Source organism: Macaca mulatta, chromosome 10 (assembly GCF_049350105.2).
Source record: "Macaca mulatta isolate MMU2019108-1 chromosome 10, T2T-MMU8v2.0, whole genome shotgun sequence".
In the NCBI taxonomy this organism is placed as follows: domain Eukaryota; kingdom Metazoa; phylum Chordata; class Mammalia; order Primates; family Cercopithecidae; genus Macaca; species Macaca mulatta.
The window spans coordinates 85,661,131-85,686,061 of NC_133415.1; the positions used below are offsets into that span (position 1 = coordinate 85,661,131).

Consider the following 24,931-nt stretch of genomic DNA (forward strand, 5'->3'; position numbering starts at 1 on the left):
CATGCCTGGGCTCTCTTAGTGTGGCAGAAGCCTGTGCTCGGAAACCAGTGCTTAGAATAGAATCCCGTTGAATGTTTCTGGAATGCTGCCAGGGACCTGGGATTCGGAGAATGAAAGATAAAGGAGGTCTCCTTTTTGAATAATTTAGTAAAAAGAATTCTGCAGTCTCTCTGCTGAGTCCCGGACTGGGGTCACTGGAGATTGGAATTGAGAGTGGAACTGGTATGAAATGCCTGTTGCTCTTCTAGTTCTATTCTTAGTAACTGGGTGATTTGAAATGTCTTCTTCAGGAGTAAATGTCCTTAAGCCACCTGTCAGAGGTCTCTGTGGATCAAAACAAGTTTTAGAATTTTAGACATTTTCCCACTAATCCTTGTAGTTGCTTTGTTTGCTTGCTTTCAGATGATTCTTTTTATTCTATTTTTTAAATTTTATTTTATTAAAAAAGTTTTGTTTTAATAAAATAGAGATAGGGTCTCACTATTGTTGCCAAGGCTGGTCTCTAACTCCTGAGCTCAAGTAATCCTCCTGCCTCAGCCTCCCAAAGTGCTGGAGTTACAGGTGTGAGTCACCACGCCTGGCTCCATTGAAAAAATCTGGAGTGCTCTGTGATTCCAGTGAGTTTGGGATTGAATCCTTTTACTTTTCTAAAAGCCAAGTCCTAAAACTTGAGGGAATTGATCTCTAATGCAGAACCTCTCATGACGCACACTTGAACTCCTGAGAGATCAGGACAGTGAGAACCTGCCCAAAGATTATGTTTCACTTTTTTATTTTTTCTTTTCTTTTATTGAGACGGAGTCTAGCTGTGTTGCCCGGGCTGGAGTGCAGTGGCGCGATCTCAGCTAACTGCAACCTCCGCCTCCCAGGTTCAAGGGATTCTTCTGCCTCAGCCTCCCGAGTAGCTGGGACTACAGGCGTGCACCACCGCGCCTGGCTAATTTTTTGTATTTTTAGTAGAGACAGCGTTTCACTGTCTTAGCCAGGATGGTCTTGATCTCCTGGCCTCGTGATCCACCCACCTTGGCCTCCCAAAGTGCCAGGATTACAGGCGTGAGCCTGAGCCACAGTGCCTGGCTGTAGCTAACATTTTAAAAGTGCTTTCGTCATGCACAGTGTAAGCACTTAATTTCACTTTCGCAGCAACCCTGTGAGGTTTTACACATAAGGATAGTGAGGCTCGGAGAGGTTAAATAACCTGAGCTAGGATTTGAACCCAGGTATACCTGTCTCCAGAACCTAGATCCGTCAGTCTGTGCTGAATGGGGAATTGAGGAAGAGGTTATTTGATTTATCAAAGGTATATAGATGTTTCTCTTCCTTGCACCCACCTTTGGAAACTGTAAGTACTCACCAGGTAATTACTCTGGGCAAATTGCTGCTAAGCGTTGATGAGAATACCAAGGCATGGGAGATCTGACCTAGACCTAGACGGGTTTAATACAGTTGGAGAAGATGGACTTGGTGCCTGCCTGTGGTCAAGTCCCAGATGAGGGTTACAGAAGGCAAAGACCACAGCTCTTACGGGGGAGAGTGTGACTGGGGTCTGAGGAGGCTTCCTTCCCTGAGAGGGTGACCAGAATTAGCTGCTTTGGATGGTTGGTGTTGTAGAACTTTAACAGTTGTTGTTGGGAGGGGTTGTGGTCTTGAAGTGACTTGTAACTCTGTTGTATGTCTGTCGGTGCTGGGGAACGTTGAGAGGCTAAGGTTGCAGAGGCTGAAGGTCACTAACCAGGTGCTTTGTTGATCCTGGAAGGCTGGGATCAAATGCTCATACCCAGGTGGTTCAACCCTGACATAGAAGTACTGTGTTTGGTCTGCACAGAGTTTTGTTTGTTTGTTTGTTTGTTTGTTTATTGTTTAAATATAAAGGATTTGTCTCCAGGTTGTCAGAGTCCTTCCCATGCCTGTTACTAACCCTCTTGGCTCATTGACATTATCAGGCCTCCCTGAAAGTGTTTGCATTTGGAGCCCTTTGTAAGTACGAAAACTGGAGCCACATGGGTTTATCAGGCTATGGGAAAAACAGTGTATCTGCACAGACTACCTTGTGGTATTCGTATCCTTGGGAGATCTGCAAAGATTCTACATTCTTAAGTCGTCCTGGAGAAATTTAATTGATTTTAGTCCAAAGCAGTGCTGTCCAATGAAAAAGTAAAAGGTGAGTCAGAAGTGTGAGCTACCTGATTTACACTGTCTAGTAGCTACACTAAAATGAATATAAAAGAAACAGGTAAAATTAATTTTATCAATACATCATCTAATATGTAAAAAATAATACTCTAGCATATAATCAAATATAAATGATTATCAATGAGCTGTTGTACATTTCAAGACTCTGTTACATCTTTGAAATCAGGTGTGTGTGTGATACTTGTAGCTCATCTCAGTGGCACTGGTCAAGTTTAAGTGTTTATCTAGACACATGTGGTTGATGGCTACTGTGGCCAGTGCAGGCCTGAAACACTGACTTGGGCTTCTTAGGTTATAACTGTTGCTTTACTTCAAGATAAGGTTCTAAGAGTGACCTTAATTACTAGCCACAGATTTTTTTTTTTTTTTTTGTCTTTCGGAGATGGAGTCTTGCTCTGTCACACAGACTGGAGTGCAGTGGTGTGAGCTCGGCTCACTGCAACCTCTGCCTCTCAGGTTCAAGCGATACTCCTGTCCCAGCCTCCCAAGTAGCTGGGATTACAGGTGCTTGCCTCCACGCCCAGCTAATTTTTGTATTCTTTTTTTTTTTTTTTGAGACGGAGTCTCGCTCTGTCACCCAGGCTGGAGTGCTGTGGCTGGATCTCAGCTCACTGCAAGCTCCGCCTCCCGGGTTCACACCATTCTCCTGCCTCAGCCTCCTGAGTAGCTGGGACTACAGGTGCCTGCCACCTCACCCGGCTAGTTTTTTTGTATTTTTTAGTAGAGACAGGGTTTCACCGTGTTAGCCAGGATGGTCTCGATCTCCTGACCTCGTGATCTGCCCGTCTCGGCCTCCCAAAGTGCTGGGATTACAGGCTTGAGCCACCGCGCCTGGCCTAATTTTTGTATTCTTAATAGAGACAGGGTTTCACCATGTTGGCCAGGCCGGTCTCGAGCTTCTGACCTCAGGTGATATGCCCTTGTTGGCCTCCCAAGGTGCTGGGATTACAGATGGGAGCCACTGCACCTGGCCAAGCCACAGATTTTTAATAACCTCATTAATACAAACTTAAAAGGAGTGCCACATGAAAGCCAGTGTCTTAGTATATATTTTTGAGTGATTTAGTGTTTATTATGTGTGTATAGTTATGAGCAATATCATGGACAAATGCTACTTTGGCCTTTATAGGTGGGACCCAGAAGGCTGGGTATCTGGTTTGGCCTTGATAATTTGTTGGACAGAGAAGGTTTTAAAGGGTTTGAGAGGGTAGCACTAGTGAAACGTTGGTGTATAGGTGGTTACCAAGCTAGCATTCCTTTTTTTTTTTTTTTTTTTTTCGTGGTGTGATCTGGGCTCACTGCAACCTCCGCCTCCCAGGTTCAAGTGATTCCCCTGCCTCAACTTCCTGAGTAGCTGGGACTACAGGTGCGCACCACCACGCCCAGCTAATTTTTATATTTTTATAGAGATAGGGATTCACCATGTTGGCCAGGATGGTCTCAATCTCTTGACCTCCTGATCCGCCTGCCTTGGCCTCCTAAAGTGCTGAGATTACAGGCGTGAGCCACTGTGCTTGGCCAGCATTCCTTTTCATAAACTCTTTTGACTTCCTTTCCTCCTTGGTCATTAATGCCACCAGGCATGTGATTATAGAAGACCCCTTCCCTGCCTTTTGGATTGTGGAGCTGTAGCTCTGAGTCTGCTTCCTGCTGGGGCTGATCAACTGCTCTTTGGGACTGTTGGTTTCAGGAAAGGCAACAAACTGCAGCAAAAGCAGAGGCGGGGACAGTGAGGGAAAATGGATGATTTCGCTTTGCTGGCCACCAGGCAGTAGCTGTACTGTATGTATGTATGTATGTATGTATGTATGTATGAATGAGTGAGTGAATGAATGAATGAATGAGACAGGGTCTTGCTGTGTCTCCCAGACTAGAGTGTAATGGTGCATTTATAGCTCACTGCAGCCTTGAACTCCTGGGCTCAAATGATTTTCCCGCCTCAACCTCTTAAATAGCTGGTACTATTGGCATACACCACCCTACCTGGCTAATTTTTTAGATTTTTTTTTGTAGAGACAGGTTTTGCCATGTTGCCCAGGCTGGTCTCGAGTTCCTGGCCTCAAGGGATCCTCTCACCTCGACCTCCCAAAGCTTTGAGATTACAGATGTGAGCCACTGCACCTGGCCCCTCTAGTACTTTATTGAAACTTTCAGTTATTTTTGATTTCTGTGGCTGGTAAAGGAATCGTGAAAGGCTGTCTAGAACTGTGATTCTGGTTTGGTCTGACAAGACTTTGATGATGAACTTTGAAGTTCGCTTTGATAAAATTGTCCTGGTGGTGTCGCCTGCTCCTCATATCTGGATGCCTTTTGACTGTAGGTTATAAAGAGGGTCCTGTCTTCCTGGGTTGAGACTTGATCTCTGTTGTGTTTGGTGTCTTCATCAGGCTGTGGGGAAGCTAGATAAGCTGTTTATTTCTGTTCTTAAATTTTTATTATTTATTTTTTAAAAAGATGGAGTCTTGCTATGTTGTCACAACTGGCTTTTAACTCAAGCAATCCTCTTGACTCAGCCTCCAGAGTAGCTGAGACTAGGTGTGCACCACTCCACCTGACATGCTTCTATTTTTGTGGCTGTAAGTTCGGAAGGCTGGACTAGATGACTTCTCTGGTCCCTTCTGGCTTGTAGAATTCCCTTCTGCCGAGGTTGTTCTCAGTAGCTGTACCTTTGATTTCATTGCTTTACTTTCCATGCTGCTCTGTGGCCATGACCTGTAAATACAGGTTTTTATGAGGGTTTTTTTTTGTTTTTTTGTTTTTTTTTGAAACGGAGTCTCGCTACGTTGCCCAGGCTGGAGTGCAGTGGCCGGATCTCAGCTCACTGCAAGCTCCGCCTCCCGAGTTTACACCATTCTCCTGCCTCAGCCTCCCTAGTAGCTGGGACCACAGGCGCCTGCCACCTCGCCTGGCTAGTTTTTTTTTGTATTTTTTAGTAGAGACGGGGTTTCACCGTGTTAGCCAGGATGGTCTCGATCTCCTGACCTCGTGATCTGCCCGTCTTGGCCTCCCGAAGTGCTGGGATTACAGGCTTGAGCCACTGCACCCAGCCTTTATGAGGGTTTTATGCTGAAGGATATGCCAGGCAACTTGCATTCGTTGAGAGTTAAATGGAATTCATTTGTCATAGATGTGAATACAGTACACTGGAATGAAGATGCACCATGGTTAAAGTACACACGGGACTGTGAGTGTTATAACTTTTATTAGTCTTGACTATATAGAGTCCTGGCCTAAGCACTGAGACTGATTTCTTCATAGCCTCTTAATGGGAATCAGAGACCCTCAGTGGGGCTAATGGAGGGTCAGAGCACTTTCCATTGGGCTTCCAAAGAGTTCCATTGAGCCCTTTCCAGGGTCCTTTCTATTGATCCCCTTGTGCAGTCAGACCTGGACTCGATTGTCCAGTCCTTTTGTAAGGACTCAGTTTATGATTGTCAGCTACCTTGCCAGGCTGTAATTGTCTCAAACTTCCCTAGTTCTTTCTCCTTAATCCTTTTTTAGTCCCTGAGAAGCTTCTGCATGTTTCAAGGTGTAGTCTGCCCTTTCTGGGAGCTGTTATCGTCAAGGTTGCCATAAACAAATCCATGTTGTTTATCTGAGGCTGAAGAAAATTGACATTAAACTGATGTGGTTTTTGTCAATGTTGGGGTTTGATCAAAGACCACATCTCCTTTTGGGTTAGAAGTCTGCCTGATATTTTATTGCCATACTAATGCCAGGCATCTCACCCTTTTTTAATGTCTTGTGCAGGTCAACGTATTGAAACTTACTGTTGAAGACTTGGAGAAAGAGAGGGATTTCTACTTCGGAAAGCTACGGAACATTGAATTGATTTGCCAGGAGAATGAGGGGGAAAACGACCCTGTATTGCAGAGGATTGTAGACATTCTGTATGCCACAGATGTATGTGTTGACATGAGGATATTTTCTTTCCATTTTACATAGTTTGGTTGGTGAACTCTGTGCTGACGCTTGTCGTATTCCAGTGTTGCAGTCATCAAAAGACTTCATCTTTGACCCCTCAAAGTCAGCCAGAGGGCACCTCTACCCAGCTTTAGCTTCTGCCTGAGATCTATGAGCTTTTGAAGAAGGAATAGGGCAAGGAGGTGGCTGGCTTGTCCAGCCTCTGTAGTATGCGGCCACTGATAGGTGATGAGTGCCACAAACTGCTCTTAGCCAGAAGCAACCCCTGTCCCCACCCCACCCCACCTCATATTGCTTGGATCCTTCAGCTTCAGGTGCTGCCTCCATTTTATCAGCGCCTGGGGCATGCCCGGAGAAGCAGGCACATGCTCCCTTTTTCACAGCGTGCCCTCATATCACATCATGTCTGGGCATGCCTTTGTCCTCCCTCCTAGGAATTTGCCTGGTTCCCACTCCCTCAAAGTACTCTATGATCAAGTTTCTTTGGATCCATGTTTATTGCACAGTCAAATCTGTTGATATTAATCACGACATGTTAGTTGATCAGGGAAGACTCTTTTTTTTTTCTAGATTTAGGATTTGTTATCTGGCTGTGTCCACTGTTTAGTGGTCATGTTTGTAATTCTGTGTGCCTGGCAAGGTCTGTAGGATCAAACTACAAACTATTGGTAGTATGTGTAGCACTATGCAAATACAAGGTGGTAATAATGCTGTTACTATCACTGTCCTTGAGACGTATCTTGTGAAATTTCAGGGGATTAAGACAGATGACTGAAAAGTTGATAATCTGCTGAATAAATCTTTAATTTAGAGCTTGCTCTGTGCTATGTAATGAAAAAAAGACAATGAAGATATAGGGGTCCTTGGTTTAGTCTGAGTATTATTTTAGTGGAGCCACATCTTAAGCAAGTTCAGCTATAGAGATTTAGTTAATAGAAATAAGGTAATGGTTGAAAGAGAAGTCTGATTTTACAGCAGAATAGTATAATAATTTCCTGCTCTGAGTCCATGCCAGAATGCCCTGGAGTGAGAATGAGGTGGGAGCCATGAATCTCCTCTTTCCTTGTGCACTCAATTTTTCTGCCACTGATGTTGAGTCAGTCTTGCTGTTGTGAATATTTTGGGTAAAGCATGACTCCTAAGTACAACAAAAGGAAGGCATAAAAGGAAAGCTGGCTGTATAGACAGTGTATTGAGAGAAGATGTTAGAGTACTGAACTTTACAGGGGACTTCAGGGATATTTGAGGGTAAATTTTATTTTTTTTTTTAGAAATGGGGGTCTCACTTTATTGCCCAGGCTGGAGTGCCTGGTGGTGCGATCATGGCTCAGTACAGCTTTGACCTGGGTCAAGCAATCCTTTTGCCTTGGCCACCTGCGTAGCTGGGACTACAGGCATGGCCCACCAGGCCTGGCTATTTTTTTTTTTTTTTTTTTTGAGACATTGTCTCACTGTGTTACCCAGGCTGGTCTTGAATTCCTGGGCTCAAGCCTTGGCCTTCCAAAGTGCTGGGATTACAGGCATGAGCCATCACACCTGGCCTTCTTTTTTAAAAAACTGTTTGTTTGTTTGTTTGTTTGTTTGTTTTTGAGACGGAGTCTTGTTCTGTTGCCCAGGCTGGAGTGCAGTGACGCGATCTCGGCTCACTGCAAGCTCTGCCTCCTGGGTTCACGTCATTCTCCTATCTCCTCCTGTCTCAGCCTCCGGAGTAGCTGGGACTACAGGGGCCGGCCACCATGCCTGGCTAATTTTTTGTATTTTTAGTAGAGATGGGGTTTCACTGTGTTAGCCAGGATGGTCTCGATCTCCTGACCTCGTGATCCGCCCGCCTCGGCCTCCCAAAGTGCTGGGATTATAGGCGTGAGCCACCGTGCCCGACAAAAAACAGTTCTATTGAAGTATAACTGACATAATAAATTGCACATATTTAAAATGTACCTTTGATGACATAGGTAAAATTACCACCATAATGAAGACAATGTACATATCCATCACTTTCAAAAGTTTGAGGGTAAATTTGATGGTGCTCAGTTTTTGTCTTTGGTGAGATGCAATTCTACTACTCAAGAAATAAAATAGCAGTCACCTGGCCTGTGTAGAACCAGGAAGAACCATTGTCTTTGAGAGGCTTTAAGTATGAGGAAAGTGAACTCACAGTAGAAATGGATCTTTCAGTGGCTTTCCCCTCTCATTTTCCTATTTCAGGAAGGCTTTGTGATACCTGATGAAGGGGGCCCACAGGAGGAGCAAGAAGAGTATTAACAGCCTGGACCAGCAGAGCAACATCAGAATTCTTCACTCCAAATCATGTGCTTAACTGTAAAATACTCCCTTTTGTTATCCTTAGAGGACTCACTGGTTTCTTTTCATAAGCAAAAAGTACCTCTTCTTAAAGTGCACTTTGCAGACGTTTCACTCCTTTTCCAATAAGTTTGAGTTAGGAGCTTTTACCTTGTAGCAGAGCAGTATTAACATCTAGTTGGTTCACCTGGGAAACAAAGAGGCTGACCATGGGGCTGACCGTGTGGATGCGTGTCACACTGAGTGCGGGAGAAGGTGTTGTGTAATATGCTGAGGCGGTGACCTCAGTGGAGAAATGGAAAGACTGAATTGAATTTTAAGCTAATGTGAAATCAGAGAATGTTGTAATAAATAAATGCCTTAAGAGTATTTAAAATATGCTTCCATATTTCAAAATATAAAATGTAACACGACAGGAGACTTTGCGTTTGACATTGTGTCTGGGAAGGAAGGGCCAGACCTTGGAACCTTTGGAACCTGCTGTCACAGGTCTTACAGGGCTGCTTGAATCCTCATAGGCCTAGGCTTTGGTCTAAAAGGAACATTTAAAAAGTTGCCCTGTAAAGTTATTTGGTGTCATTGACCAATTGCATCCCTGCTAAAAAGCAAGAGGCATCGTTGCCTGGATAATAGAGGATGTGTTTCAACCCTGAGATGTTCGAGTTGAAGAGCTCGGTTTTCATTGAGAATTTCTCTATTTTTCCAGTTATCCCCGAAATTTCTATGTATTATGTTTTTGGGGAAGTGAGGTGTGCCCAGTTTTTTAATCTAACAACTACTTTTGGGGACTTACCCACATCTCTGGGATTTGAATGGGGATTGTATCCCATTTTACTGTCTTTTAGGTTTACATTTACCACATTTCTCTTCTCTGCTCCCCTTGTCCACTGGGGACTCCTCTTTGGCTCCTTAAAGTTTGCTGCTTAGAGTTGGAAGTGCAGCAGGCAGGTGATCATGCTGCAAGTTCTTTCTGGACCTCTGGCAAAGGGAGTGGTCAATGAAGGCCATCTCGTTACCTTGGGATCTGCCAGGCTGGGGTGTTTTCGGTATCTGCTGTCCACAGCTCTCCACTGTAATCCGAATACTTTGCCAGTGCACTAATCTCTTTGGAGATAAAATTCATTAGTGTGTTACTAAATGTTAATTTTCTTTTGCAGAAAGTACAGTACCGTGTCTGAATTAATTATTAATATTTAAAATATTTCATTCCTTAACTCTCCCTCATTTGCCCACAGCCTACTCAGTTCCTTTGTTTGGCAGGATTCTGCAAAATGTGTCTCACCCACTACTGAGATTTTTCAGCCCCTGATGTATTTGTATTGATTTGTTTCTGGTGGTAGCTTGTCCTGAAATGTGTGTAGAAAGCAAGTATGTTCTGATAAAATTGTTGTGTAGTGCATGCTGTGTGGAGTTCAGAGGAAACCCAGATTCAGTGATTAACAATGCCAAAAAATGCGAGTAACTAGCCATGGTTCAGATGGCAGTGGTGCTGTTTCTCTTTTGTGGCCTTTTAGACTTTTGTTGCCCTAAAATTCCATTTTATTAGGAACCCATTTTCCACCTGGTCTTTCTTGACAGGGTTTTTTTCTACTTTAAACAGTTTCTAAATAAAATTCTGTATTTCAAGAGTATCATGTCTTCTGAAATTTGTCTTGCCCTGGGTATATGCTGTTAGGTTCAAGTCATGAGAAACTAGTGCTTCTTTCTTCAGTGAGGACTGATCTTTTCACATCCTTTACTGATTTTTCAGATGTGCTTATTTCTTCTTCTTTTTTTTTTTTTGAGATGGAGTCTTGCTCTGTCACCCAGGCTGGAGTGCAGTGGCATGATCTCGGCTCATTGCAGCCTCCACCTCCTGAGTTCAAACAGTTCTCTGCCTCAGCCTCCCAAGTAGCTGGGATTATAGGCACCCGCCACCATGCCCGGCTAATTTTTTTGTATTTTTAGTAGAGACGGGGTTTCACCATCTTGGCCAGGCTGGTCTTGAACTCCTGACCTCATGATCCACCCACCTTGGCCTCCCAAAGTGCTGGGATTACAGGCGTAAGCCATTGTGCTTGGCCAGATGTGCTTATTTCTAAGCTGACTTATTTTCTCTTCATTTACATTATGTTGCAGAGCCTCCTGCTTTTTAAATTCCCATTGCTATAAGAGGTTTTTTCTCTCGGAAGTCCAAGGCCTGGCCTATCTGCTGTGAAGCCTTTTCAGGGCATTTCCTCCTAAGAAATATAGCAGGACAGTGCTTGGCAGATGACTGTGGGGTGATTTTTTTGTGTGTGTTTTTTCTGAAGGTGTAGTTCTTTCTTCCTTTCTTTTTTGAGACAGGGTCTTCCTCTGTTGCCCAGTCTGGAGTACAGTGGCATGATCTTGGCTCACTGCAGCCTTGACCTCTTGGGTTCAAGCAATTCTCCCACCTCAGCCTTGTGAGTAGTGGGGCCAGAGGCGCGCACCACCATGCCCAGCTAAACTTTGTGTTTTTTGTAGGATGGGGTCCCCTTATGTTGCCCAAGCTGGTCTTGAACTCCTGGGCTCAAGTGATCCTCCCACTTTGGCCTCCTAAAGTGCTGGGATTACAGGTGTGAGCCATTGCACCCAGCCCTGAAATTGTTTCAAAGGCAGTTAACATGATCTCAATCTATAAAATAATCTAAAATTGTCACTATTTTTTTTCTCCCTTGTAAAATTCTGTGCCATTAGAAATGAGTTCAAAAGGAGACTTGCCATTTTCAGTCAGAAATAAAGTTAAATGGGCAGAGGTAGTGTGTTGTAGGATATGTAGAGTCATGGTTATGGATGCTCTATAAACCTAACCTGCTGATCTTGACAAGGGCTGCACCCATAGTTAATGCTGTGATACCTTCCTTAAAGTGTTAAGTACCTTCAGAAGGAATTTGACATCATATGTATTGGTCATCTACAAGAAGATACCTTCCAGGAGTGCAAGGAGTTTGTGAAGATACTGTTGGCTACTGTCAACTGAGAAGTTACCTTGGTAAGGAGAGAAGCCGATACTGTGGGTATCTGACCAAGTGCATTGACCTGGCTCTTGAATTTGAAGCACATACAGTCTTTGCTGCTTGGTTTGCTGGGCAGGTTCTGTGTTTCATGAAGGATAGGTAAACACATGGGTTCTCTGGCTGGATTTGGATCATTGTTCGTTCTGGTGATTCTCAAACTGATGGGCTTCAGAATCACATGGGGAACTTGTTTGACATAATGTATTTATAAAAGTTCATCACCTTAGATTCTTAGTTGGGAGGTTGAAAACCTGCATTTTAAGGCCGGGCGCGGTGGCTCAAGCCTGTAATCCCAGCACTTTGGGAGGCCGAGGCGGGTGGATTACGAGGGCAGGAGATCGAGACTATCCTGGCTAACATGGTGAAACCCCGTCTCTACTAAAAATACAAAAAACTAGCCGGGCGTGGTGGCGGGCGCCTGTAGTCTCAGCTACTTGGGAGGCTGAGGCGGGAGAATGGCGTGAACCCGGGAGGCGGAGCTTGCAGTGAGCCGAGATCATGCCACTGCACTCCAGCCTGGGCGACAGAGCGAGACTCCATCTCAAAAAAAAAAAAAAAAAAGAAAACCTGCATTTTAATTTGGGCCTTATCTATATGTCTGCAATTTTAAATAATAATTCTGGCAAGGGGAACATCAGACTTGAGTCCTCTTGCAGGTCTCTCCTGCTTTGTGAGTGTTGAGCTGTTTGACTTCTCTTGTTCTTACCTACAAGACAGAGATGATGATTTTGGCTGAAGCGCCTCCCTCACTGGGTACTTGTTGGAATTAGAAGGAGCTGATGGACAGAAGAAGAAAAAAAAGAAAAAACAACTACAAAGCTAGAAAGCTCTGTACAGACAAGAGACATTATTTATGGCACAAGTTCTTCGGATCCAGTCTGAAATTCTGTTTATAGATTAGAAAAAGCTTAGGACAGGGCTTTTGTATCCTGAGAATTCGGAAGGGCATTCCTTCAGACAGGTTTTGGGTATTTTATAAAATAAGTAACATGTTCTTTTAGTATTTCCTTTTCAGCATGGTAGTATGGACAAGTAGAACTCTCTTCTGTCTTCAGGCGGTTACATTTATCCTGTTTTTGTTTTCTTTTAAATGAAGATTCAGTGTCTCAGATTCATTGATTAAAAAACCCATATTTTCTTCAAGGTTTGCTCTCTAGAATGTGAAGCGTTTTGAAAAGGAAACATTTTTCTTTTGCTCTAGCCAAGGTGATCCTCTATAGTTTTTCTTTTAAGGATTGTTTCAGAAGATTGAGTATAAAGGACTCCTTTTGCGACGTTGACCATAGTTCATTGCAAAGTCCGCAAATAAAAATCCAAGCTTTAGGCCTGATCAGCCTAATCAGATTAGCTTGCAAGCATGTGGGTGACCCAAATATGACTTTTGACAACAGAGAACATTGCTTTGAAACAAGCTGAACCTCAGTCTGTGATCAGGGTTATGAACCACCCGTCATTTTTCTGGTCTGGCACCGTTGTAATATGCCTTTTTTTTTTTTTTTTGAGACAGAATCTTGCTCTGTCACCCAGGCTGGAGTGCAGTGGCATGATCTTGGCTCACTGCAACCTCCACCTCCCGGGATGAAGCAGTTCCCATGCCTCAGCCTCCCGAGTAGCTGGAATTACAGGCCTGTGCCACCACATCTGACTAATTCTTGTATTTTCAGTAGAGGTGAGGTTTTGCCAAGCTAGTCTCGAACTCTTGGCCTCAAGTGATCCACCTGTCTTGGCCTCCCAGCACTTTGCTGGGATTACAGGTGTGAGCCACCACTCCTGGCTTGATATCGTACTTTTGAATTCACACATTTAGTTTGTAAAATGTCAAAACCAGATGAATTCATATTTATTTCTGTATCTTCATGACGCTTGCTGCTTTTTTTCTCTTCATTTTCACATGCAAGGGTATAACAGAATGTTCAGTTTTCTCTAAAAGCCTGAAGGGATTCTGTACTTTTACATTGAACTTGACTTTAGTTAGAACCATTAACCTAGATGACTTCAGCCAAATTATGTATCGTTTTTTTTGTTTTGTTTTTTGAGACAGGGTCTCCTGTCACCAAGGCTGGAGTGCAGTGGCACAGTCATGGCTCATGGCAGCCTCAACTTCCTGGGCTCAAGCTATCCTCCCACCCCAGCCTCCCTAGTAGCTGAGACTGTAGTGCACACCATGCCTGGCTGTCTAATTTTTTTGTGTTTTTGTATTTTTTTTTTTTGAGACATAGAGTTTCGTTCTTGTTGCCAGGGTTGGAGTACAGTGGCGCCATTTTGGCTCACTGCAACCTCCGCCTCCTGGGTTCAAGCGAGTCTCCTGCCTCCGCCCTGAGAGTAGCTGGGATTACAGGTGCCCACCACCACGCCCAGGTAATTTTTGTATTTTTAGTAGAGACGGGGTTTTGCCATGTTAGCCAGGCTGGTCTGGAACTCCTGACCTCAGGTGATCCACCTGCCTCGGCCTCCCAAAGTGCTGGGATTACAGGTGTGAGCCACCACGCCTGGCCAGTATTTTTGTATTTTTTTGTAAAGACGGGGTTTGCTATATTGCAGGCTGGTCTTGAACCTCGGGCTCAAACAATTCATCCATCTCTGCCTCCTAAAATGCTGGGATTACAGGTGTGAGTCACTGTGCCTGGCTCAAATTGTTATGTAGCTGTAACTTGTGAAGGTCTATCTGTTTCCCCTTTGGCTTAATCTGATTTGGAAAGTAATGTTACCTTAGTCCCTGGAGTACAGAAGCTTTCTCTGTACTCTACTGAGGTTGTATCCGGCAGCTTCATTAATTTGGTTATCTAGGTGAGCAGGTCAAGCCTTAGAGTCAAATTTCTAGGCTCCTCAATCTAGAACCTTAAATCTTGAGAGGGATGTGTGTGTGTGTGTGTGTGTATCAAAATTTAACTCTCGTTTCCTTGTATTAGAGGCTCTCAGGTTCTGAAATGTGAAATGGAAATAGCCTTCATAGACATGTTTCTGAGTGTGAGGAGAGGCAGTTCTTTGTCCTGTGACCATTTGAAAGCAAACCAGGTTACCCACCAATGCCTAGAACTTTGTAAGTGGCATTAAGAGATAATTTATAATTGTAAAATGACCTATCAGCAGTTTGGGGCTGGGTGTCGGGGCTCATGCCTGTAATCCCAGCACTTTGGGAGGCCAGTGCAGGAGGACTGCTTGAGCCCAGGAGTTTAAAACTAGCCTGGGCAACATAGCAAGAGACCCTGTCTGTATTTAAAAGATAAAATATATATATATATATAAAGGCAGTTTGGAATTCTATTTGTCTTGCCTTATTTACTTTTTAAAAATTTCTACCTTAGGTTTTTCCTGGTTTACTTTGAGTGTCTTTTTGCAGTCTGAGGAGATTGTTGGTGAGGCTGGGTGTAGGTATGAGGCAGAGGAGGAAGAGCAATTTATTCCATCTACTGAGCCTTTCATTTACTTTCTGTTTTGGTGGTAGAGTGGGATGTGGGAAGCTTTTGTTGGGTGAGAGTCGGTCTATCAGGGTAAATCTTAAAAAGCTGGATTTGTGGCTCTTACTAGTTACTATGTCTCCAGTGGAGACAGAGATTAGTTTTTAAGATTTAGCCTTAATGGATGATTCACAAATTGCAATGCAGAGTATCGAAGTGAAGTCCAAGGTCAAGCATACAAGTGGGTAGACTGAACATATGAAGGGGGTGTGGGGTTGGCACCCACCTCTGACCTTTGCTGAAATAAATGAGGGAGACAGTGCTGTAAGTGGAATGCCATGGACCAGGAGTTAAGACCAGAGTCCTCTGCTAGGCCCTGCGTCTGAAGTCTGCAGAGCATGGCTTTTCATTGGCTCAGTGAAGAGTTGAGTCCTGGTTCAGAAAAAGTTACTGAGGTCTGTAAAAATCAGTAGGATACTGGAACAAGAAAGAGTGGGAGAGTGCCTAGTTCCCAGCAAATGTTGCCAGTGGAAGCTAATTTTCACCAGTGAAGGGTGATTTTGATAGAAAAGCACAGTGTCTCAACTACTTTTGGTTTTGACTCTGAAAGAGGAGGCTTTGACTGGAGGGATAATACAAGTGGCCTACCACCTGTCTGGCTTTTTCCCCACAGGTTGCAAGCTGCAGGGAGGGCCTTGCTAATTCTAGTACCTCCATCCCCGAATCATCTAAATGTATTTTACCCAGGACCTGTCATGGTTTATCTCAGTGACGAGTTTTCCTTTTCTCTCGCTTATTTATCGTGTTCATATTCATATTTTTCATAATGGGGCCTGTTTATATATTTTGAAGTAGTTCTAGTGATTTTAAGATCCAGCAAAACTTCAAGGTCATCTGGATTTTGGCATTCTACTTAAGTTTTCTAACCTGATACATTCTTGTTTTTGTTTTTGGGTGTTTTGTGTGTTTTTCTACAAAATGTGAGAGAGTTAAGCATGTATAATTATATATGACTGCTGTTTTCACTTTGAAATTTTAAATCCTGCTTGGGAGAATGGAATAAGCTATTGTATTTTTTGCAGGCAGCTATGGGATACCCCAATTTGTCCCTCCCTCCTCAATTTTGAAGGCTGAGAGAGGAAGTAATTTCTTTTTTTTTTGGTGGGGATGGGGTTTCACTATGCTGTCCAGGCTGGTCTCCAACTCCTGAGCTCAAGTGATCTGCCCTCCTTGGCCTCCCAAAGTGCTGGGATTACAGGCCTGAGCCACCGTTCCTGGTCCGAAGAAGTAATAATTTTAAGATTCAGTGTTGAGTGAAATACATTTATTCTTTAAAATTTCTAAGAGTCTTTAACTCTCTAACCTAATATTTAATATTTTCCCCAGTCATTAAGAAGTGCTTTTTGTTGTTGTTGTTTTCCAGGCAGGGTCTCGCTCTGTCATCCAGGCTGGAGTGCAGTGGCATGATCACGGCTCACTGCAGCCTCGACTTCCCGGGCTCAAGTGATTCTCCCACCTCAGCCTCCCAAGCAGCTGGAACTGCTCAGCTATTTTTTTTATTTTTGTAGAGACAAGGTCTGGCTATGTTCCCTAGGCTGGTCTCAAACTCCTGGACTCAAGCAGTCCTCCACCGTTCCTGGCCAAGAAGTGCCTTTTTTTTTTTTTTTTTAAAGTAGGTGCTGAACACATGAGAATCTGCCTTTTTGTTGAATCTTTTTTTTTTTTTTTTTTCTTTTTGAGACGGAGTGTTGCTGTTGTCGCCCAGGCTGGAGTGCAGTGGTGCTATCTCGGCTTACTGCAGCCACCGTCTCCCAAGTTCAAGTGACTCTCCTGCCTCAGCCTCCTGAGTAACTGGGATTACAGGTGCATGCCACCACCATGCCCGGCTAATTTTTGTATTTTTAGTAGAAACGGGGTTTCACCATGTTGGTCAGGCTGGTCTCAAACTCCTACCTCGTGATCCACCTGCCTCGGCCTCCCAAAGTGCTGGGATTACAGGCATGAACCACCACGCCCAGCCTGAATCATGTTTTTTTGAAACCATTGGCATCTGAACCTGTAATTCTGTCGGGTAGTGTTGTGTGGTTTTAAATGTCATGTGAGCTGAGTTACTGACCTCAACCTACTGCCAGGTGAAGGTGTGATCCTGTGATACCAATCTTGAGGGTCCCTGCTAGTTTTAGCAGTCAGTGACTTCTCTCGTGTTTATTTTTGTTTGAAAAAGAAAAAGGCTCTCTTTTTGGCTATAGAGTTGCATCTTGAAATTTTTGACTAATTACATAGAGCTGAAGAAGGATACAAGTTTTGATATCTTAAAATCGTAGGATTGAGGCTTGAAAGGACGGTATTGGCATTGCAGCTAAGTGGGAGTGTGAGGAAGCACCTTCTCTAGGGCAGGTGATTGCATTTGTTAGTGTGGCTCTTGGCCCCCTGAGTTGCTCCTTTCCAGTCAGAATTTCTTTAGCATTAGCAAGTGATGCCTGAAGTAATCTCAGGTAGGACTTCTAACTTTTTTCCAAATTATTTTTGTGCAGAGGTTTATCGAGGAGATTTTTCTTCTAAATGTCCTCCTTCCCACTTATTTTATTGTTACTGCTTTTTTCTCTTTTTAATTTTTTTTTTTTTAATAGTGACATGGTCTCACTATGTTGCCCAGACTGATCTCAAACTCCTGGGCTCAAGTGATCATCCTGCCTCAGCCTCCGAAAGTACTGGGATTATAGGCATTTGTGCCTGGCCCTGTTACTGTTTTTCTAACCCGAGTTACTTAGGATCATATTTTCATTCTTTTGTAAAAAGGTGGGAGTTTTCTGAACTTTTCCTTAACTAAAAAGTGGAATGCATCTTTGTATTTTCCTTTTTTTACTCATATTTCTCACCAGGGAGGGAAAAACATTTATTGTGACAGAATTTAGCATATTTTAGGCCATATTAAAATACTGATAAATGTATTAATCAGTGAAGATTGGTTATAGTGAAAAATATATACCATTTGATTAATGTGTGTTATTAGAAAAATGGCAGGAACTGCTGTAAGAATTGCTAACATTGTATTGGAAAATGAATATACTAAGCTAAGAAACAATGGGAAACTCATATTTAGGGCCATCAGCCTTTTTTTTTTTAAAAAAAATCCCTTCTAATTTATTAATATCTAGTCTAATAAACCCTGATTTATAGGACCTTTGCACCTTTTTTTGACTTTTTAATTCATCCACTCTTAAAATTCTACTCTTGACAAAATCCTTTGTCTCCATTATTGATGAAATGAGAACAGACTTTTGTTTTTGTATGTTGGTGTTCTCTGAGAGGTGAAGGCCCAGGGAGAATGTTTTGTTTGGTGGTCATGTAGCATTTGAAAACGTCCACTTCCACGTGAAATGTGACTTAGCTGGGTGTCTTTTAACATCTGGAATCCACATCCCTGGTTGAAATCTCTGGAGACAATTACCTTTCACCAACTTGTCTGCTGAATTGCGCCATGGATCAAGATTGCAGTGGCTGCATCAAGTCTTGGCCTGCCCTGAAGTCTGGATTTGTAAGTCCCCCATTTCACGCATAACGCTCTTGTCTCCTTCTTATTTTCAAAGAATTGGAGCTTACGCAGAGGGCAGAGGAGGCACTGTGCCTTTCACTGTCCTGGAGCCAGTTGGTCTTTTGGTTTTGGTGAACCCTGCTTTTTAAGAGGACTCCCTGGCATCTTCCAGTTTCCTGCTACTTGTTTTATGTATTATTTTGTATCTGTGTTTGTCCTGTTTGTGCTGTAGCTCCTTTCACTGTCTTCTGTAAGTTCAACTTCTTCAATAAAAGAAATTGGATGAAAAATGGTTCTGTGATTATGGTTTGTGGGCTGGGTTCTGATGCTTCATTTATGTTCTTCATATGGAATTCTGTCTCATTTCCCTGGTTCTAAATGTGACCAGCAGACCCAGAGTTCCATCTCGACTTCATAAAGGAGCTGTCTTGGACTGGGAACAGCTGCCGATGTCTTTGTTGAGATGGGAGTTGGAAAGTGATAGCACTTTGCCAGCAAGATTAACCGGGGAGATCAAATTGAGTCAGGGTGAGTGAGGGTGTTGGGTCAAAGTTGCACTCCAAAAGATTGGATACCTCTGCTGAAGACCTCTGCCTGAGCTCCAAGGCTGGAGAGCAGCTCTTACCTGTGTCCTGACCGGCTTTCAATGCGCGTATCCTTAAGTCATCTGCCTCTACAAATTCCTACAAACCACTCATTCCCCTTTAATCCCTAGCATGTTCCCCTAGTGGCTGCTCTGAATTCTCACCCCTGTTCCAGGTGATACTCTCCCCACTTGCCTTGCCCTGCCCCTCTTCCATAAGCTCCGGACAGGTCAACTTTAGGGAACAGATTGAGGCAGATGGGTGTGACTTCCGATCTGACCTGTTCTCCAATTCTGAATATCAACCGAGTTTTATATCTCAGCCTTCCCTTCCGAGTTGGAGGAATGGTACTTGTCTTGGCCTCTCCCCTCTTACTCCTGCCCTTTTCTTTGGGTGGTCTCTCTTGCCAGCAACCAGCATTTTTTTTTTCCACTTGGCATTTTACCTCTGTTCATGAACATACATAGAACCACTTTCTCCTGGTGAAAGACATTTCTCTTACAAAACGTTTAGTTTTGAAATAATTAAAAATATATAAATAGTGGGGCCGGGCGCGGTGGCTCACGCCTGTAATCCCAGCACTTTGGGAGGTTGAGGCGGGCGGATCACAAGGTCAGGAGATCGAGACCATCCTGGCTAACACGGTGAAACCCCGTCTCTACTAAAAATACAAAAAATTAGCCGGGCACGGTGGCAGGCGCCTGTAGTCCCAGCTACTCAGGAGGCTGAGGCAGGAGAATGGCGTGAACCTGGGAGGCGGAGCTTGCAGTGAGCCGAGATCGCGTCATTGCACTCCAGCCTGGGCGACAGAGCGAGACTCCGTCTCAAAAAAAAAAAAAAAAAAAAAAAAAAAAAAAATATATATATATATATATATATATATATATATATATATAAAAATGTAAGACTACTACAAAGAACTTCCCTTTGTCTAGACTAACTGAACATTTTGCTGCATTTGTGTTATTATACATGTATTTGTTTTTTTGTTTTTGTTTTTTGAGACAGTCTTCCTCTGTCGCCCAGGCTGGAGTGCAGTGGCTGGATCTCAGCTCACTGCAAGCTCCGCCTCCCGGGTTTATGCCATTCTCCTGCCTCAGCCTCCCGAGTAGCTGGGACTACAGGCGCCCGCCACCTCGCCTGGCTAGTTTTTTGTTTTTTTTTTTTTTTTTTAGTAGAGACGGGGTTTCACCGTATTAGCCAGGATGGTCTCGATCTTCTGACCTCGTGATCCTCCCGTCTCGGCCTCCCAAAGTGCTGGGATTATAGGCTTGAGCCACCGTGCCCGGCCTATGTATTTGTTAAACCATTTGAGAATTACAGACATCATGCCCTTTTACTCCTAAATACTTTTAAGTGTACATTTCCTGAGAACAAGGACATTCTCATAACCACAATACTGTTATCAAAAGCAGAAAACATTAATATAATGTAGAGTCCACGTTCAAATTTTACATAATTTCACCGAGAATAACAGTTCTTGCAGCATTTTTGTTTTTTCCCAATCTGGGATTCAATTCAGAATAGTGCATTGCCTTTAGTTGTTGGGTCTCTCTTTTGTTTTATTTTATTTTTTATTTTATTTTTTTGAGATGGAGTCTCGCTCTTTTGCCCAGGCTGGAGTGCAGTGGCGCGATCTCGGCTCACTGCAAGCTGCGCCTCCCAGGTTCACACCATTCTCCTGCCTCGGCCTCCTGAGTAGCTGGGACTACAGGTGCCCATCACCACGCCCGGCTAATTTTTTGTATTTTTAGTAGAGATGGGGTTTCACCGTGTTAGCCAGGATGGTCTCGATCTCCTGACCTCGTGATCCGCCAGCCTCAGCCTCCAAAGTGCTGGGATTATAGGCGGGAGCCACCGCGCCCTGCCAGTTGTTGGGTCTCGAGTCACCTTTCATCTCTAACAGTTCCTTAGCCTTTCTTTGGTTTACATGGCATTTTATTTTGGCCAGGTGTGGTGACTCACACCTGTAATCCCAGCACTTTGGGAAACTAAGGCGGGCGGAAAGCACTTGAGGCCAAGGAGTTCGAGACCAGCCTGGCCAACATGGAGAAACCCTGTCTCTACTAAAAATACAAAAGTTAGCTGGGTGTGGTGACGGGCGCCTATAATCCCAGCTACTGAGGAGGCTGAAGCATAAGAATCATCAGAACCTGGGAAGTGGAGGTTGCAGTGAGCCAAGATTGAGCTACTGCACTCTAGCCCGTGTGACAGAGACTCAAAAAAAAAAAAAAAAAAAAGTTATTTTGTAGAATATCCTGTAATTTGGGTTTGTCTGTTTCCTTATGATTAGATTCAGATGTATTTTTTTGGCAGTAATACTACTGAAGCAATGTGCCCTCCATGTATTGGATCAGAGTGGCCCCATCGCTGATGGTGGTAACTTTTTTTTTTTTTTTTGAGATGGAGTCTTACTCTTTCGCATAGGCTGGAGCATAATGGCACAATCTTAACTCACTGCAACCTCCACCTCCTGGGTTCAAGTGATTCTTGTGCCTCAGTCTCCCAAGTAGCTGGGATTACAGACGTAAGCCATTGTGCCCGGCCTATTTTTTCATTCTATAAAAATTGGCATCATACTATGCACCTTTTCTGCATCTTTTTTTTTTTTTTTTGAGACAAGGTCTCATTCTGTCACCCAGGCCCCAGAGTGCAGTGTTGTGATTACAGTCCACTGCAGCCTCGAACTCCTGGATGCAGGTAATCCTCCCACCTCACTGTCTTGGGTAGCTGGGACTACAGGTGAGTGCCACCGTACCCAGCTAATTTTTTGTATGTTTTGTACAGATGGGGTTTCACCATGTTGCCCATGCTGGTCCCAAACTCCTGGACTCAAGCGATCTTCCTGCCTTGGCCTCCCAAAGTGTTGGCATAGATGTGAGCCACTGTGCCTGGCCTGCATCTTGCTTTTCTTATTAGTACTTCATGGAAATCTCTTAGCTGCTGGAGGTCAGATTCATCCTTCTGATGTTTGGGTGATGTCCTAGGTGCAGGTGCACTGATTCATTCACTTCTCTATAATGGTTCACTTTTGGTTTTTGCTCCTATGAATGATGCTGCAGCAATCACTCTTCAACAGTGGCCTTTCACAAAGGAGTCATTTAAATTACTACCCCTACCCACTCCACTGAAACACATTTTATTTTATTTTTTTGAGACGGAGTTGTGTTCTTGTTGCCCAGGCTGGAGTGCAATGGTGCGATCTCACCGCAACCTCTGCCTCCTGGTTCAAGCGGTTCTCCTGCCTCAGCCTCCCAAGTAGCTGGGATTACAGGCATCCACCACCACACCCAGCTAATTTTGTATGTTTAGTAGAGACGGGGTTTCTCCATGTTGGTCAGGCTGGTTCTTGAACTCTCAATCTCAGGTGATCTGCCCACCTCAGCCTCCCAAAGTGCTAGGATTACAGGTATGAGCCACTGCGCCCAGCCATTGAAACACATTTTAAAGATTGCCATGAGCCTGGTGTGGTGGCACGTGCCTGTTGTCTCAGCTACTTGGGAGGCTGAGGTGGGACGATCAGCTGAGCCCAGGAGTGCAAAACCAGCTTGGGCAACATAGCAAGACCCCATCTCAAAAGATTGCCATGAACCCTTTTTTAATTAAAATAAAAATCAATTGCATGATTTAGGCTATAAACATCTTCCATAATCTCACCTGCCAGAGATGACTGCCATTAATTTTGGAGTATATGTCTCCAGGCTCTTTTTTTATGCATGTGCCAACATGTACATGCATATATTCTTAACAGAAATGGACTTTACATACACTTCAGCTTTTTCACTGGTAACCTCTTAATTGCCTTTTTCAATGGCCGTTTCTTTCCCTTATCACCTTAGCTCACTTTGTAGCATCCCATGCTCCTAGCTGTCTTGTGTGTTTCTCCCTCTTTCTGTAGCCACTCCTCAAGTTTCAGTCCCCAGATTTCCAGGTATTCGTTTTTATTATTTCTTTTTCTTTTTTTTTTTTGAGACAGGGTCTCACTCTGTCATCTAGGCTGGAGTGTAGTGGTACGATCTCAGCTCTCTGCAGCCTCAACCTCCTGGGCTTAAGCAGTTCTCCCACCTCAGCCTCCTGAGTAGCTGGGCATGTAGGTGTGTGCCACCACACCTGGCTAATTTTGGATTTTTTGTAGAAATGGGGTCTCAGTGTTGCCCAGTCTGGTCTCAAACTCCTGGATGCAAGTGATCCTCCTGCCTTGGCCTGTTTTTTAATTCCTAACTGGACAGCCTAGTATCACATGCATTAAACCACTTTCCCTCCTTGCTCCTTTTTTTTGGAAGTGGTTCTGGCATTTCTGTTAACTTGGTTCTTGGCTTCCAAATCTCCTTCCTTTAGGCTGTCCTCTCTCCTTTGGTCCTTAGGTGTGAGCTGGTGCCAAGACACTGCTAGATTAGAGCATTCTTGGGTACCGTTCAGTCTTCTCCCTCCAGCTTGTGCTGATGAATTTTATTTTTTTGAGACAGAGTCTTACTCTTGTCGCCCATGCTGGAGTACAATGGCTTGATCTTGGCTCGCTGCAACCTCTGCCTCCCAGGTTCAAGCAATCCTCCTGCCTCAGCCTCCCAAGTAGCTGGGATTATAGGAACCTGCCACCACACCTGGCTAATTTTTTGTATTTTTAGTAGAGACAGGGTTTCACCATGTTGGACAGGCTGGTCTCATTTGAACTCCTGACCTCAGGTGATCCTTCTGCCTTGGCCTCCCAAAGTGCTGGGAGTACAGCTGTGAGTCACTGCACCTGGCTGCTGGTGAACTTTCATAGTTGCCCTTCATTTTATTCAGACTGGCCAGGTATTCAAGATTCTACTTTCTGCTGCCAATTTTTTTTTTTCTTCTCTCCCATGATTTCTCCCTCCCTTCTGCCCCCAGGGCCCTTCAGGTCAAGCCAAGCTGGCTCACTTGGTCTGTCTCCTGTGCATGTCCTGGGCTTAACTATTTCTTGGCTGTCCCCCTGCCATCCTAGAGTGCCTTCTGGACTCTTGCCTGGTGGGACTTGCTGACAAGGTGGATTGGTGCTCCAATGACCCTAACAAAACTCTGTCATCTGTCTCATATGGAGGCCTTGCTGACCCAATAGAAACGTTCCCTTTATATTCCCAGAGAAGAGCTCTGTTCTGTCTGCTCTCCCGAAGTCCTGACTTGCAAGGGCACTGGAAGGCGGGTGGGGAGGGTATATGCAGCGGAAATGAGGGGCCCTCATTTTTCTAATCTGTTTATTGTACTTGTACTACCACATGGCCTCCTAAGATTCTTCTACTTCTGTAGAAAGTGTGATCCCCTTTAGAAAGCCTCTGGCATTAAGTCAGGAGTAAAGAAACTTGTGAAACCCCATGGCTTCTGCAGGACAACTCCTCTCTATCAGGGGAAGAAAGGCTCAGATGCAAGCTTGGCAAAAGCTTTTTGCTGGAGAAATCTCTGGGAAAAGGGATGCTCATCAAATGCTTGCTGGGAGTGTCCATGGGCAAGGGGCAGCCACCCTCTCCCTTGACCTTGACTTCTTTTCCACCTTTTTGTGACCTGGCTAAGTCAACCTTCCACGGGGTCCTTACAACGACTGGAGTTAAGTTGACTATGATTCCCTATTCTAGGTCAAGACTAATGTCTTCTGAAGACTTAGCAGAGATCCCTCAACTCCAAAAGGTAAGACAATTATCTGAACTAATAAAGGGTGGGGCATTCCAGAGTCACCCAAAACCTCACTTACCAGCATGGAAGTACAGTGGTTTCTGCATTGGGGAGGGGGTTGCATACTCAGACGTTTACCGGGCAGGTAACTTAAGTGTACTTTTTTTGTTGTTTTTTTGAGACAGAGTCTTGCTCTGTCGCCCAGGCTAGAGTGCAGTTGCACCATCTCGGCTCACTGCAACCTCCGCTTCCCGGGTTCAAGCAATTCTCCTGCCTCAGCCTCCTGAGTAGCTAGGATTACAGGTGTAATTTTTGTATTTTTAGCAGAGACAGGGTTTCACGATGTTGGCC

The 24,931-nt window shown here is 44.1% G+C and overlaps 1 protein-coding gene across 3 annotated transcripts in view; it reads left to right on the forward strand.

Annotated features, from left to right (window-relative positions):
- MAPRE1 (microtubule associated protein RP/EB family member 1) overlaps nucleotides 1-10,049 on the forward strand; it is a 33,204-nt gene extending 23,155 nt beyond the window's left edge. For 2 of the 3 annotated variants that reach the window (XM_028827333.2, XM_077948618.1), the window contains 2 exons: nucleotides 5,944-6,096; nucleotides 8,323-10,049. In XM_028827333.2, the coding sequence (XP_028683166.1) occupies nucleotides 5,944-6,096; nucleotides 8,323-8,379 (210 nt within the window). In that variant the 3' untranslated portion in view covers nucleotides 8,380-10,049. 3 annotated transcript variants of the gene reach the window in all.
- Nucleotides 10,050-24,931: the final 14,882 nt, after the last annotated feature.